The sequence below is a fragment of the Hyaena hyaena genome, unplaced genomic scaffold (assembly GCF_003009895.1).
Source record: "Hyaena hyaena isolate Hyena2069 unplaced genomic scaffold, ASM300989v1 scaffold_235, whole genome shotgun sequence".
Classification (NCBI taxonomy): Eukaryota; Metazoa; Chordata; class Mammalia; order Carnivora; family Hyaenidae; genus Hyaena; species Hyaena hyaena.
This window is the reverse complement of record NW_024080867.1, coordinates 691562-703706: the sequence shown is the minus strand read 5'-3', so window position 1 is coordinate 703706 and position 12145 is coordinate 691562. Positions and strand designations below refer to the sequence as shown.

Sequence of the window (12145 nt, the reverse complement as noted above, 5' to 3'; positions counted from 1 at the left end):
TGAGGGAGGAGGGGCCGGGGGCCTGGACTCCGGGATCTGAGGGAGGAGTTGGGGACCAGGACTGAGGGAGGAGGGGCTGGGGGCCAGGACTCCCGGGTCTGAGGGAGGAGGGGCCGGGGGCCTGGACTCCGGGATCTGAGGGAGGAGTTGGGGACCAGGACTGAGGGAGGAGGGGTTGGGGGCCAGGACTCCCGGGTCTGAGGGAGGAGGGGCTGGGGGCCTGGACTCCTGGGTCTGAGGGAGGAGGGGCTGGGGGCCTGGACTCCTGGGTCTGAGGGAGGAGGGGCTGAGGGTCTGGATTCCTGGGTTGAGGGAGGAGGGGCCGGGGGCCTGGACTCCGGGATCTGAGGGAGGAGTTGGGGACCAGGACTGAGGGAGGAGGGGCTGGGGGCAGGACTCCTGGGTCTGTGGGAGGTGGGCTGGGGTTCTGGATTCCTGGGTGTCAGGGAGGAGGGCCTGAGGGTCTGGGCTCCAGGGTCCTGAATCCCAGCCCCTCCCCCAGGAGCGCCTGGACCATGTTGCTGAGCGCCTACTGGCACGGCCTGCACCCTGGCTACTACCTAAGCTTCCTGACCATCCCGCTGTGCCTGGCGGCCGAGGCCCGGCTGGAGTCGGCCCTGCGCGGGAGGCTCAGTCCCGGGGGCCAGAAGGCGTGGGACTGGGTGCACTGGTTCCTGAAGATGCGCGCCTACGACTACATGTGCATGGGCTTCGTGCTGCTGTCCCTGGGCGACACCATCCGGTACTGGGCCTCCGTCTACTTCTGCATGCACATCCTGGCCTTGGCCGCGCTGCTGCTGGGGCTGGTTCTGGGCGGGGGCGGCCCCGGCCGGAGGAAGGCCGCGCCCGCCCCCTCGGCCGCCAGACTGGCCCCAGAAAAGCTCCGGGAGGAATAGGCTGCCGCGACGCTCTTTGCCAGTCTGTCCAGCCACCAAGCTTTTTGCCTGGGAATCCTGTGACCCCGGCCGCTGTCCCCTTTCCCAGAAAGATTGCCCGACTGGCCAGGGGCCCGGAGAGGATTCCCATCTCCTCGGCCGTGCCCTGCGCCCGACGGAGCCCGGCTGCGGCCCTCTGCTTCCCCGCCCTCTGCCCGGAGGGCTCTGGAAGGGCCGCGCGCCCTCTCCCCGCCGGAGGTCGCAGGGCCACGTCTTCTGGTGCAGATGCGTGTGTGGCTCCAGGGCGTGGGGTAGGAGCTTCTGGCAGCGGGGACCCGCCTCCCTGTGGCTTTCATCCCGCTCTGACCAGTGTTTCAGACCCGGAAGGAAACATAACCCTCCCGTTTCATAGAGGGGAAACTGAGGCACGAAGGAGCAGGCCTGTGGACATTTTTGCAGCTTTCATCTGAGCCACCTCAGGGTCCCAGCGCACCTGTCACTCTCTTGTCGTTCTCTGGCCTGAGACACGGTCAGAATGTGTGAGCCTCCCCCAATAAAGTGTTTCGCAAAGACCGACCGTGTCTGTGCCTGATCGCCGGCGTGGGGCTCGCCGAGCCGGGCTTCCCGGAACCGCGCTGGCGTCCGCGTTTGTTCCCAGCAGCAGCCCTGATGCTGAAGTGTCCCCCTCCTCACCGCCACCTGCTGGCCAGGTGCGGACCTGCCGGGGTCCCTTCCTTCCCCGGGGCAGGCCCCGCCCAGCCGGCCGCTAGAGACGGAAACACAGCTGCACCTGGGGCCATGGAAGAAGGCCCGACGTGGGAACCGGATGCCTGGGGCTCCTCTGGAGGGTGGCCGGCACCCCGGGGGGCCCGAGCAGGTGGGGGAGTGGGGACCAGGGTCCAGCCCCTCAAGCTGGCGGGAGTCCTGGGGGAGGTAGGCAATCTGGACTCCAGAGTGCAGAGGGCAGAAGGGGGACGGTTTCGATTCCTGGCTTTCTGGGTGGGGGAAGGGAACCAGGGCCTAGGACTCCTGCGTTCTGGGGAGGGTCTGGAGGTCCAGACTCCAGTCTCAGTGGGGGGTGGGGAGGGGGCCAGGGTAGCAAACTCCCGAATTAGAGGGAAAAGAAAGTTGAAGAATGGGCTCCTCAGCCCTTGGGGGGGGCACATTTGGTTGCTTGCAGAGGGGCCCTGGTGCCTGGACTCCCAGATCTGAGGGAGGAGGGGCCGGGGGCCTGGACTCCGGGGTCCGAGGGAGGAGGGGCCGGGGGTCCGGACTCCTGGGTCCGAGGGAGGAGGGGCTGGGGGCCTGGACCCCTGGGTCTGAGGGAGGAGGGGCTGGGGGCCTGGACCCCTGGGTCTGAGGGAGGAGGGGCTGGGGGCTGGGAGTCCTGCGCCCTCCTAGCTCCGCCCCTCCCCTGCCCCAGGCCCGTCACTCTCCTCCGTGCTGAATGAGCTCCCCAGTGCTGCTACCCTTCGGTACCGAGGACCCGGGATTCTCCCCTGGGGGTCATCGAGGGAGGAGGGAGAAGATGGAGAGAGCAACATCCAGGCCTTGGCAGAAGCCGCCGAAAAGGAGCTGGAGCAACCCATGCCCTCCCGGGAGCTTCCCTGGCCCATGCAGGCCCGCCGGGCCCACAGGTGAGGCTCGCCTCCTGCTCCCCACCCAGCTGTGGGCCAAGTCGACCGCAGGGCCCTCTGCCTCCCCTGCTGTGTCCCGCCTCCCCGACTCAGGACTCTCTCTTCTCTGTGTGTCCCTCTCCGCTCTATGTGTGTCTGTGAGTCTGTCTCCTGCTTGTTGAAGTTTGTCACTCCTCCTTTCCCTGCCGCGACGGAGCTGGGCGGGCTGGGGAACGATGCTTGGTCAACACAGGCTCCCCGCGCTGCCCGCAGTACAGCCTTTCTGTGAAGCCTCCCCTCGGCCTGCCTGGGTAAAGCTCAGAGAAATACGGGTGTTTCCCCAAAGCAAAGTGCCTGCACTCGAACTTTTGGAAGGTGTGCGTGTGTCATGCATTTCTAGCCAGGGCGGCACAAATCAGAGGCAGGGGCCAGGCCCATCTGAGGACGGGGTCGTGCGTCTTGAAATTGTTCTGTGAACCCCATCCTTTCGGGTTTCTCTGGACGTCCCGTGACATGGGCGCGCTTGATGAAATCTTGGGCCGCTGGCGAGCAAACTCAGCCTCCAGCCCCTCTCCTCGCCCTGGAGGCCGGGGATGGGACTACAAGTTCCAAGCCCCCCTCCCCCCTCCCACACCTGCGGCTGGTTTCCCTGGCTACCAGCCCCCACTCTTGGACGGGGTCCAAAAGTCACCTCACTTCCGCTCCAGAAGACACCTGGATCTCTTCACTTAAGGTCTTCCAAGGGTTTTAACGCTCTGTGCCAGGAACAGGGACAAAACCCAGACACGTATTCTTTCCTTCTTTTCACCTTTCCTTCATGAGATCTGCCTACAGCAAAGTGCAGGGAGCATCCTGCGCAGAGTACATCCCCCCCACCCAGCGAGCGGCCAGGCAGACTGCACCTGGGCCAGGGGCCTCTGCTCTGCGGCTCCCAGAAGCACCCCGCTTGCCGCCGTCACCCCCTCTCCCCACAATTATTCCTCCCAGACTTGTGTGATGATCACTTCCCCGTATGGTTCTGCCACCCGCGAGTGCGTACCTAAAGAGCCCGGCGTGAGCGCGCTTGGTCTGCAACTCGCAGATCCCTGCACCTCCGACTTCCGCCTGGCTTCCCGGGTGTGTCTCCTCTCGCTGTAGAGCGTCCCAGTTACCAATACGCTGCAGTTCACCTCCAGGTCCCACTGTTGGGGTGCTTCCACGTTTGGGGGGTGTCCATTGGGGATACTAGGCCCTCATTTTCTGTCTTTAAATTTGTTTCTGTACCAGGCAGACCCATGCCAGGGACAAAGTGGCCCAGGGATCGGACTCCAGGGAGGCCCAGTGGGCCCTGAGGCTTCGGCGGTCAAAGGAGAAGATACAGGAACGCCTGCACACCTTGCAGCCCTGGGCGTGGACGCTGAAGCGGATCGGGGGTGCGTCAGGGCTGAGGCAGCTGTCTTGGGGAGGGGCCCGGACCCCTGGGTCTGAGGGAGGAGGGGCTGGGGGCCCAGACCCCTGGGTCTGAGGGAGGAGGGGGCTGGGGGCCTGATCCTGGGTCTGAGGGAGGAGGGGCTGGGGGCCCGGACCCCTGGGTCTGAGGGAGGAGGGGCTGGGGGCCAGGACGCCTGGGTCTGAGGGAGGAGGGGCTGGGGGCCTGGACTCCTGGGTCTGAGGGAGGAGGGAGCTGAGGGTCAGGACTCAGAAAACACCCACAGGCCTCTGTGGCGCCTCCTGCAGGCCAGTTTGGAGCCGGTACCGAGTCCTACTTCTCCCTGCTCCGTTTTCTGCTGCTTCTCAACGTGCTGGCGTCCGTGCTGAGGGCCTGCATGATGCTGCTGCCCACCTGGCTGGAAGGGACGCCCCCGGGTCCCCCTGGCCCTGACACCTCCTCACCCTGTGGCTTCTACAACCCCAACCCCCAAGGCCTAGTCACCTTCCCCACCCATCTCTTCAGCTTGCTCTCAGGAGAGGTGAGTGCGTGGGTCCCTGGGAGACCCCCGTCTGAGTCTCGGTGCTCCCAGCCCCCATTGCCTAGCCCCACGGTGACCTTTCCCTCGACAGGGTTTTCTAGAATGGTCTCCTCTCTTCTATGGATTCTACCCACCCCGCCGACACCTAGCCGTCGCCTACCTGTGCTCTGTGTTTGTCATTGGCCTCCTGCACCTGGTGCTCATCCTCCATCGGTCAGTGACACCAGGGACCCTGGGGAGGGAGTCGTCGTGGTAGAAGCCTCCTCCCCAGGAATCCAGAGTCTTGAAGTTTGATCCTTTTCTCTCAGTTGGACATGAATCACATTTTAAAATGTTTCATTCGTGCTAAAGACCCATGACAAATTGGGAAGTTTCTCCTTCCTGTGGCTTTAGAGTCTACTGCAGGAATGTAAGAGCTTAACCACACAAATTAACTATATCTTTTCTGGAGGGGAGCATGCTTTATAGGAAACAAACAGGGGTGACTCACTCATTCTGGCAACAGATATTTATTAAGCTACTACTATGTGTCGGCTGCCATGGTTCTAGACACAAACAAAAACCAGACAGAGTCCTGTCCTTGGGGAGCTGACAGTTTACCAGGGGGAGACAGGTGATAAGCAGCCACAAATGAGTCAATGACATGGTGCGTTAGAAAGTGAGGGGGGCTCTGGACACACAGCAGGTGCGGGGGGCCGCCAGTGAGAATGTGCCAGGCTGCTGTATTTAGCCCCCCCGCCCCCCAGAAGCCTCAATGAGACAAGACGTTTAAATAAAGACATTGAAGGGGGTGAAGGGTCTGGCCAGATAAATACCCAGGGAATGAGCATTGCAGGTAGAGCGCCCAGCCAGAGCAAGCCAGGAGCAGGGATGCATGGTGGAGGGTGCACAGGGAAGTGGGGAGAGCCATGAAGAGGCGTCCCACTCTGTAAAGGATGTGACTTCTCTCTGAGTGACATGGGACTCACTGCAGGCTCTTGAGCAGATCACCCTGATCTGACTTAGCTTGTAAAAGGCTTCCTCTCTGGCTCTGTGGTGGACGGAAGGAGGGAGAAGGGGAGGGAAGAAGGAGGGGGGAGTTGGGGATGAGCAAGCAGCAGGTGCAGCAGTGACGAGGCTGTGGTGACAATCCAGGCAAGGGAGGTGGTAGCTTGCACCGGGGTGCTGGTAGGGGTCAATTTCGAATTTCTCTTTTCTTTTCCTTCCTTCCTTCCTTCCTTCCTCCCTTCCTTCCTTCCTTCCTTTTCTTTCTTTTCCTTTCTTCCCCACCGCCCCCAGCTTCCTTGAGATATAATCAATGATATAAATCATATCGTGTACATTAAAAGTGTACAAGGTGTTGATTGGATACATTTGTGTTTTGCAACATGATTGGCACTCTAGCCTTAGCTGATGCCTCCATCTCTTCACATTATCATGTCTTTCTTCGCTGTGGCACTTTTTTAAAGTTTATTTATTTTGAGAGAGTGTGCGGGCACCAGCGGAGCAGGGGCAGAAAGAGAGAGCGGGGGACAGAGGAGCTGAGGGTAGCTCTGCACCATGAGCACGGAGCCCAACGTGGGCCTTGAACTCACAGACTGTGAGATCATACCCTGAGTGGAAGTCAAGAGGAGGAAGATCAAACGACAGCCAGCCAGGCGCACCTATATGTTTTTCATTTTAAACGTATCACACCTATCCAGAAACATGCAGAAACCAAAGGTTAGAGCGTAGAATGTTCCAATGGAATGTGACCAGCCTCCAGAAGCCCCCTCAAGATCTCTCCAAGTGCCCCCATTTCCCTCCACCCCCCATCCTTTCTGTTAATACGGTGGATTGCTCTGGCCTGTTCTCCATGGAAGAGGGAGGCTCTCTGTGTCTGTTGAGTAGAGCCCAGGGGATCCCCCAGCGATTGCATGTGGGGGCGGGGAAGCTTGGAAGTTAGGAAGGACTCCGGGTGCTGAGCATCTGGATGGGCGGCCCTGTCGCGAGGTGGGGAGAGCGGCAGAAGGGGCCCCACCTGCGGGCAGTGTGGCTCCGGCCATTCTGAGACGGGTTTTGGACATATGTGGGGAGTGAGGGGTAGGCAGTTGCATATGTGGGTTCTGGAGACAGGTCTGGTCCGGAGGTGCAAATCTGGGACGCGCTGGCATTCAGGCAAGACTGGGAGCTCTCTGAGGGGAGGGACTGCGTCAAGAAGGCGGCCAGGGGCTTAAAGAAAATGAAGTGGAGTGTCTCCTAAATGCCAGGCACTGTGCCAGGGCCCAGGGGTATGAGCTCCGGGTCCCCCACCTTTGTGCGGCTCACAGCCAGGAAGTGAGATAAACTGCGAGATAAAAAGCAAATCTTACGTTAGAAAGCAAACGAGCTAGGGGCACCTGGGTGGCTTGGTCGGTTAAACATCTGACTTCGGCTCAGGTCATGATCTCACGGTTCGTGAGTTCGAGCCCTGCGTCGGGCTCTGTGCTGACAGCTGGAGGCCTGGAGCTGCTTCAGGTTCTGTGTCTCCCCCTCTCCCACTCATGCTCCGTCTCTCTCTCTCCCTCTCTCTCTCCTCTCTCTCTCTCTCTCAAAAATATACATTTAAAAATTTTTTTTAAAAACAAATCAGCTATTTCATTTGGGAACAGTACTATATAGAGACCAAATGGGATCCTATGATCAAGGCGATAGAGCAGGGGTCAGCAATTTTTTCTTAATCCAGGCCAGCCAGGAAATATTTTCATGTTTTCTGGCAATACAGTCTCTGTGTGAATTAAACTGTTGCTGTCGGGCTAATGCAGCCGTCGACAGCAAATGAGTGCACGTGGCCCTGTTCCAATAAAGCTTTATTTATACAAACTGGCGCCATAGTGTTTGCCACCACCACCCACCACCCTGAGATAGAGAACGGGTGGGAAGCCTCGTTGAATGGAGTGGTCAGTAAAGGACTATCTGAGGAGGTGACTTGTAAGAAGAGCCCAGAAAGATGAGAAGAAACTGGCCGGGTGAGCAGCAGAGACCTGGACATTCTGGGCAGGGGCAACTGCAAGTGCAAAGGCTCTGTGGTGAGAAGACGTTTGGAATTTTCTGAGAAATGAAAGGTCATGGGGGGGGGAGGAGTAGGGACTGGATTTGAGCTTCAACAAGCAGGCGGGGGCTAGATCAGGGCACGCTGGCTGGCTGTGGGATTAAGGAGCCTAAACATCAAGAACAAGGAGAAGCTGTGGAATAGGTTTTAGAGAGCAGGCCTAGTCCATCTGCATATAAAGAAGGTTCCACGGGCCCAAGAACAGAATGGATTCAAGAGGGCCCAGGTGGAAGCAGAGAGACCGGGAGTCAGTCCTCCATAAGTGCCCACTGAAGGGGAGCTGGGGGTCGCGTGGGAGCAGTGAGTGGGGTACCGAGCCTCCTGGTCCAGTTTTCTCTGGACTTTGTCCCGCTTATTTGAGTCTCTGTCTTTCTCTTCTGGGTCCTTCTCCCCCAACCCCGTTCTCTGGACGTTTGTCCTTACCTCTGAGTCTCTGACTCCTCTCTCTAGATTTCTTTCTCCCTGTTTCACTGTCCCCCTTTCTCTGAATCTGTCCCCTTTAGGGTCTCTGTATCCCCTCTAAATTTCTGTCCCCAGGGTCTTTGTCTCACTCTGGGTTCCTGTCCCCTACTCTCTGGAACTCTGTCTCTGTCTACTGGGTTTCTGTGCTTCTCTGTCTCCAGTGTCTATGTTCCCGAGTCTGCCCCTGAATCTCTCTCTCGGTCTTAGGCTCCATGTGTCTGCATCTCTGACTCTCTCTCTGCTAGGTAGCAGCTCGCCAAATGCCCGAGGTCCTAGGGTTCGTCTTCCCTGTTTGTCCCATAAGGGGGGGGGGTTGGGGGGCTGACCTCCCACATTCTGTCTCCTGGCTCTTCCCTCCCTTAGCTCCATGTCAGGACTGAAACAGACGTTGTTGGCTGAGTCCGGGACCCTGACCAGCTACAGCCACCGGGTGTTCTCTGCCTGGGACTTCGGCCTTCGTGGGGATGTCCACGTGCGGCTGCGCCAGCGCATCATCCGATACGAGCTGCAGGTGCGCGTCCAGGTCTACAGCCACCGAGGGACCAGAGGGGGCGGGGCCGCGACCAGGGAAGGGGCTCCCCGAGAGATGCTGGGTGGAGCTTTCTTCCGAGGAGGCGGGCCTTGGGAAAGGAGAGGGCTGGGAAGAGACCACAATAGGGATACCTGAGGTCAAAGGGCACAGGAAAAACCCAGCAGCAGGAAGGGGCCGGCGCCCGAAGCTCCCCGGGGTACGATACAGGTCCTGGAACTAGAAGCGACTTGAAGTGGGCACTGGGCGTGAGTGCTGGGCGGGGCCTCGGAGGGGCGGGGCGAGGGGTGCTGGGGCGTGTCCTGTGGGTGCTGGAGGGAGACTCCGGGAGGGCGGGGCCAGGATAGCTAAACGGTCACGTGGAGGACCACGGAGGGGCTGGGACCAGGGTTGTAGAAGCCCTTGGGCAGCGCTGAGCAGGGGCTCTGGACCCCTGGCCCGGCCTGGGGGGAACTGAGCCAAATGGACGTCTTTCCTGGCCTCAGGTGGAGCTGGAGGAAGCCGTGGTGCGGCGCCGAGCTGCAGTGCGGACCCTGGGCCAGCAAGCCAAGGTGTGGTCGGTGCGGGTCCTGCTCAATCTGCTGGTGCTTGCCCTCCTGGGGGCGGCCTTCTACGGAGTCTACTGGGCTACGGGAGCCACCGTGGAGCTGCAGGTGCGGAGGGCCCTGGGGGAGGGGCTCCTGCGGGCCTGGAATCCCATTATCCAAGGTTGGAGGGCACTGAAGTCTAGAATTCCTGCGATCTTAGGAGGAATGGGGTGTATGTTCGGACTTCGGGGTGCTGGGGGAGGACCTTCCTCCCGAACCTCTTTGCTTGGTCCACCCTCTCCCCCAGGAGCTGCCCCTTGTCCAGCAAGTGCCACTGGTGAAGCTAGGGGTGGATTACCTTCCGTCCATCTTCATCTCTGGCGTCAACTTCTTGCTGCCCCCTGTGTTCAACCTCATTGCCCCGCTGGAGGGCTACACCAGGAGCCGCCAAATTGTTTTTATCCTGCTCAGGTTCTAGCCTTTGGGGGTGGGCGGGGGATGGTGGCACGGCCTGGTCTGAAGGGCACTGGCTGCAGTTCATAAGGCACAGAAATCTCCAGGATGTGGGGCCCGGTGAGATCTGTATTCAGATCCTGACTCTTGCTCACAGAGCCTCGGTTTCTTCTTCTTTGAAGTGGGGAGAATTGTGTGTCCCGCACCGGAGGGGCCCAGCGCGTAGTGAGCACTGGTCAGTGCTGATCCCCCTTTCTTACCCTTCCCCGCCCCTCCCCCCCTTCTCCGCCAGGACCGTGTTTCTCCGCCTGGCCTCCCTGCTGGTCTTGCTCTTCTCTCTCTGGAATCAGATCACTTGCGGGGGCAATGCCGAGGCCGAGGAGTGCAAAACCTGCGGCTACAATTACAAAGAGCTACCGGTGAGATGGAAGGAGGAACACCCCAAATCCTGGGTCCCTGAAGGAGAGGAGAAGCTGGGTGGGTCCAAACATCAGGTTTAGGTGCTGGAACACCCCTCCTCTTGAGGACAGGGGTAGGGATGGAGAAATCGGAGGAACCCCAGAGAAAGGATAGTAAGGATCTCACACTTGCGATTTGGAGACTTGGGTTCTTGGTCCTTATCTGCCTGAGTCCTGAGATCTTTCTGACCCAGGACTTCCTTCCTCAGTGTTGGGAGACTCGGCTGGGGCAGGAAATGTACAAACTCCTGCTCTTTGATCTGCTGACTGGTCTGGCTGTCATGCTGCTCATCCAGTTTCCTCGAAAGTGAGAGCTCCGCCCCGCGCAGTAGCCCCGCCCCTCCCACGGCGGCCCAACCCGCAGGCCACGCCCCCTTGTTTCCTAGTTGCTTCCCTCTGGCCCCGCCCCTACGTCCACCCTCAGGCCCGCGCCTGCGCGCACACTCCCTCCAGGCCTGTGAAAGCTCCACCTCGCTCAGACTTGCTCACTTCTGATTGGTGTGTGGCGCGGTGGAGGCGGGGCGACTCGGGCGCCGCGCCTCTGACTCGGCCCCGCCCCGCCCCTCAGGCTGTTCTGTGGCTTCTGTCCCGGCGCGCTGGGACGCACGGTGGGAACCCAGGAGTTTCAGGTGCCTGACGAGGTGCTGGGGCTCATCTACGCGCAGACCGTGGTCTGGGTAGGCAGTTTTTTCTGCCCTCTACTACCCATGATCAACACGGTCAAGTTCCTGCTACTTTTCTATTTCAAGAAGGTGAGGAGTGTGGCGGACTTCTGGGTCCTGGGGGAGTGGGGTTGCGAGTGTTCCCAGCTACTCCATCCTGAGAGAGGGGGGGTCTGGAGGACAGACTTCTGGATGCGGGAGAAGGGGTCTAGCGCATCTTTTCAGTCCGAGGGAAGGGACCCGGTTTCCTGGGTCTGATGGCAGCAAAGGTCTAGGCACTTCTAGTTCCTGACTTGGGGGGGGGGGGGGCGGGTATCAGGGGACCCGGACTTCTGGATGGTGAAAAAGGACAGGCTAGGGCTCAGATTCTTATGTCTCAAATTTCCTCCTCCTCGCCGCAGTTCACACTTTTCTTCACCTGCTCTCCGGCCTCCCGCACCTTTCGGGCCTCCACAGTGAACTTCTTTTTCCCCTTGGTCCTTCTCCTGGGTCTGGCCATCTCCGCTGTTCCCGTGCTTTACAGCATCTTCTTGTAAGTGTGAGAGGTGCCTGCCTCTACCCCCCTCCATCCCTCCATCCCTCCGCCGTCGTCCAGGATTCTGAATTTTGGCCATACTTGAGGACTGTCTGTCTCTGACTTCTTCAGGATCCCACCTTCTAAGCTGTGTGGTCCATTCCGAGGTCAGCCGTCCATCTGGGCCAAGATCCCGGAGTCTATTTCCAGACTTCCTCGCATCACCCAGAACTTTCTCTTTTTCCTGGGGACCCAGGCTTTTGCTGTGCCTCTCTTGTTGATCTCCAGGTGAGAGGGGTCCAGACTCCTAGGTCTGAGTTTGTGTGATCTGGGACTCCCCCCCCCTCCTGTTTCTAAGAGAAGAAGGGGCCGGGGACCCAAATTCCTGAGTCTAGGGAGGACAGGATGGGGCCTGAACTCCTGGGTCTGAGGGAGGCACGGGCTGGGGGTTCAGGTCCTTGGTTTCTAAGGGGCCATACCTTGAAGATGGTCTAAGAGCGTTGTGGGTGTGACTTCCATTTCTGTCTCCTCTAGCCTCCTGATGGTGTATACCTTGGTCTTGGCTAACTCCTATGGACGTCTTATCTCTGAGCTCAAACGCCAGATAGAGACGGTGAGCCAAACTGGGTTCCTGGGAATGGGTCCTGCATATGGGAGGAAACAGTGGGGAGAGGGGCCTGTTTCACCCTACCTCTCTTTACCCTTTACCTAGGAGGCGCAGAATAAGGTCTTCCTGGCACAGCGCGCCGTGGCACTGAGCGCGGCCAACGGAGCTCTTTGACCTCCCCTAGCCTTGCTCAGAACGATGTCCCACTTTCTGACTCAGACCTGCGCTCCCAGACCCTTTGTAAGTCCGCGGCACCTCGCCTGTAAAATGGAAAAAGTGGAGAAAAACCCACGCCCTTACAGCCGTGGGATTCAGAGATTTCCAGGACCCTGAAGCTGCCCCACCCTTAGACTCCAGTGAATGTCTGTCTTCTTTCAATAAAGACAGCTTAGCTTGCAGACCGTTCTTTGTAAATCGCATCCTGAAACGCGGCGGGGAGGTGGG

The 12145-nt window shown here is 59.6% G+C and overlaps 2 protein-coding genes across 6 annotated transcripts in view; both read left to right on the top strand.

The window, feature by feature from the left end:
- MBOAT7 (membrane bound O-acyltransferase domain containing 7) overlaps nt 1-1448 on the top strand; it is a 14157-nt gene extending 12709 nt beyond the window's left edge. For all 4 annotated transcript variants that reach the window (XM_039244189.1, XM_039244187.1, XM_039244188.1 and 1 more), the window contains one exon: nt 503-1448. In XM_039244189.1, coding sequence (XP_039100120.1) covers nt 503-896 — 394 coding nt within the window. In that variant the 3' untranslated portion in view covers nt 897-1448. The remainder of the gene's footprint in view (nt 1-502) is intronic.
- A 197-nt stretch (nt 1449-1645) lies between these two features.
- On the top strand, nt 1646-12099 carry TMC4 (transmembrane channel like 4). 2 transcript variants are annotated; one of them, XM_039244176.1, is made up of 15 exons: nt 1646-1752; nt 2299-2512; nt 3758-3903; nt 4208-4440; nt 4532-4653; nt 8315-8462; nt 8966-9133; nt 9315-9478; nt 9753-9879; nt 10128-10225; nt 10487-10670; nt 10982-11112; nt 11227-11382; nt 11629-11707; nt 11807-12099. In XM_039244176.1, exons 1-15 carry the CDS (start codon nt 1674-1676, stop codon nt 11873-11875), a joined length of 2118 nt encoding a protein of 705 aa, XP_039100107.1. In that variant the 5' UTR covers nt 1646-1673; the 3' UTR covers nt 11876-12099. The 2 variants fall into 2 exon arrangements, with proteins under 2 accessions (XP_039100107.1, XP_039100109.1); XM_039244178.1 differs by lacking the exons at nt 10982-11112; nt 11227-11382.
- Nucleotides 12100-12145: the final 46 nt, after the last annotated feature.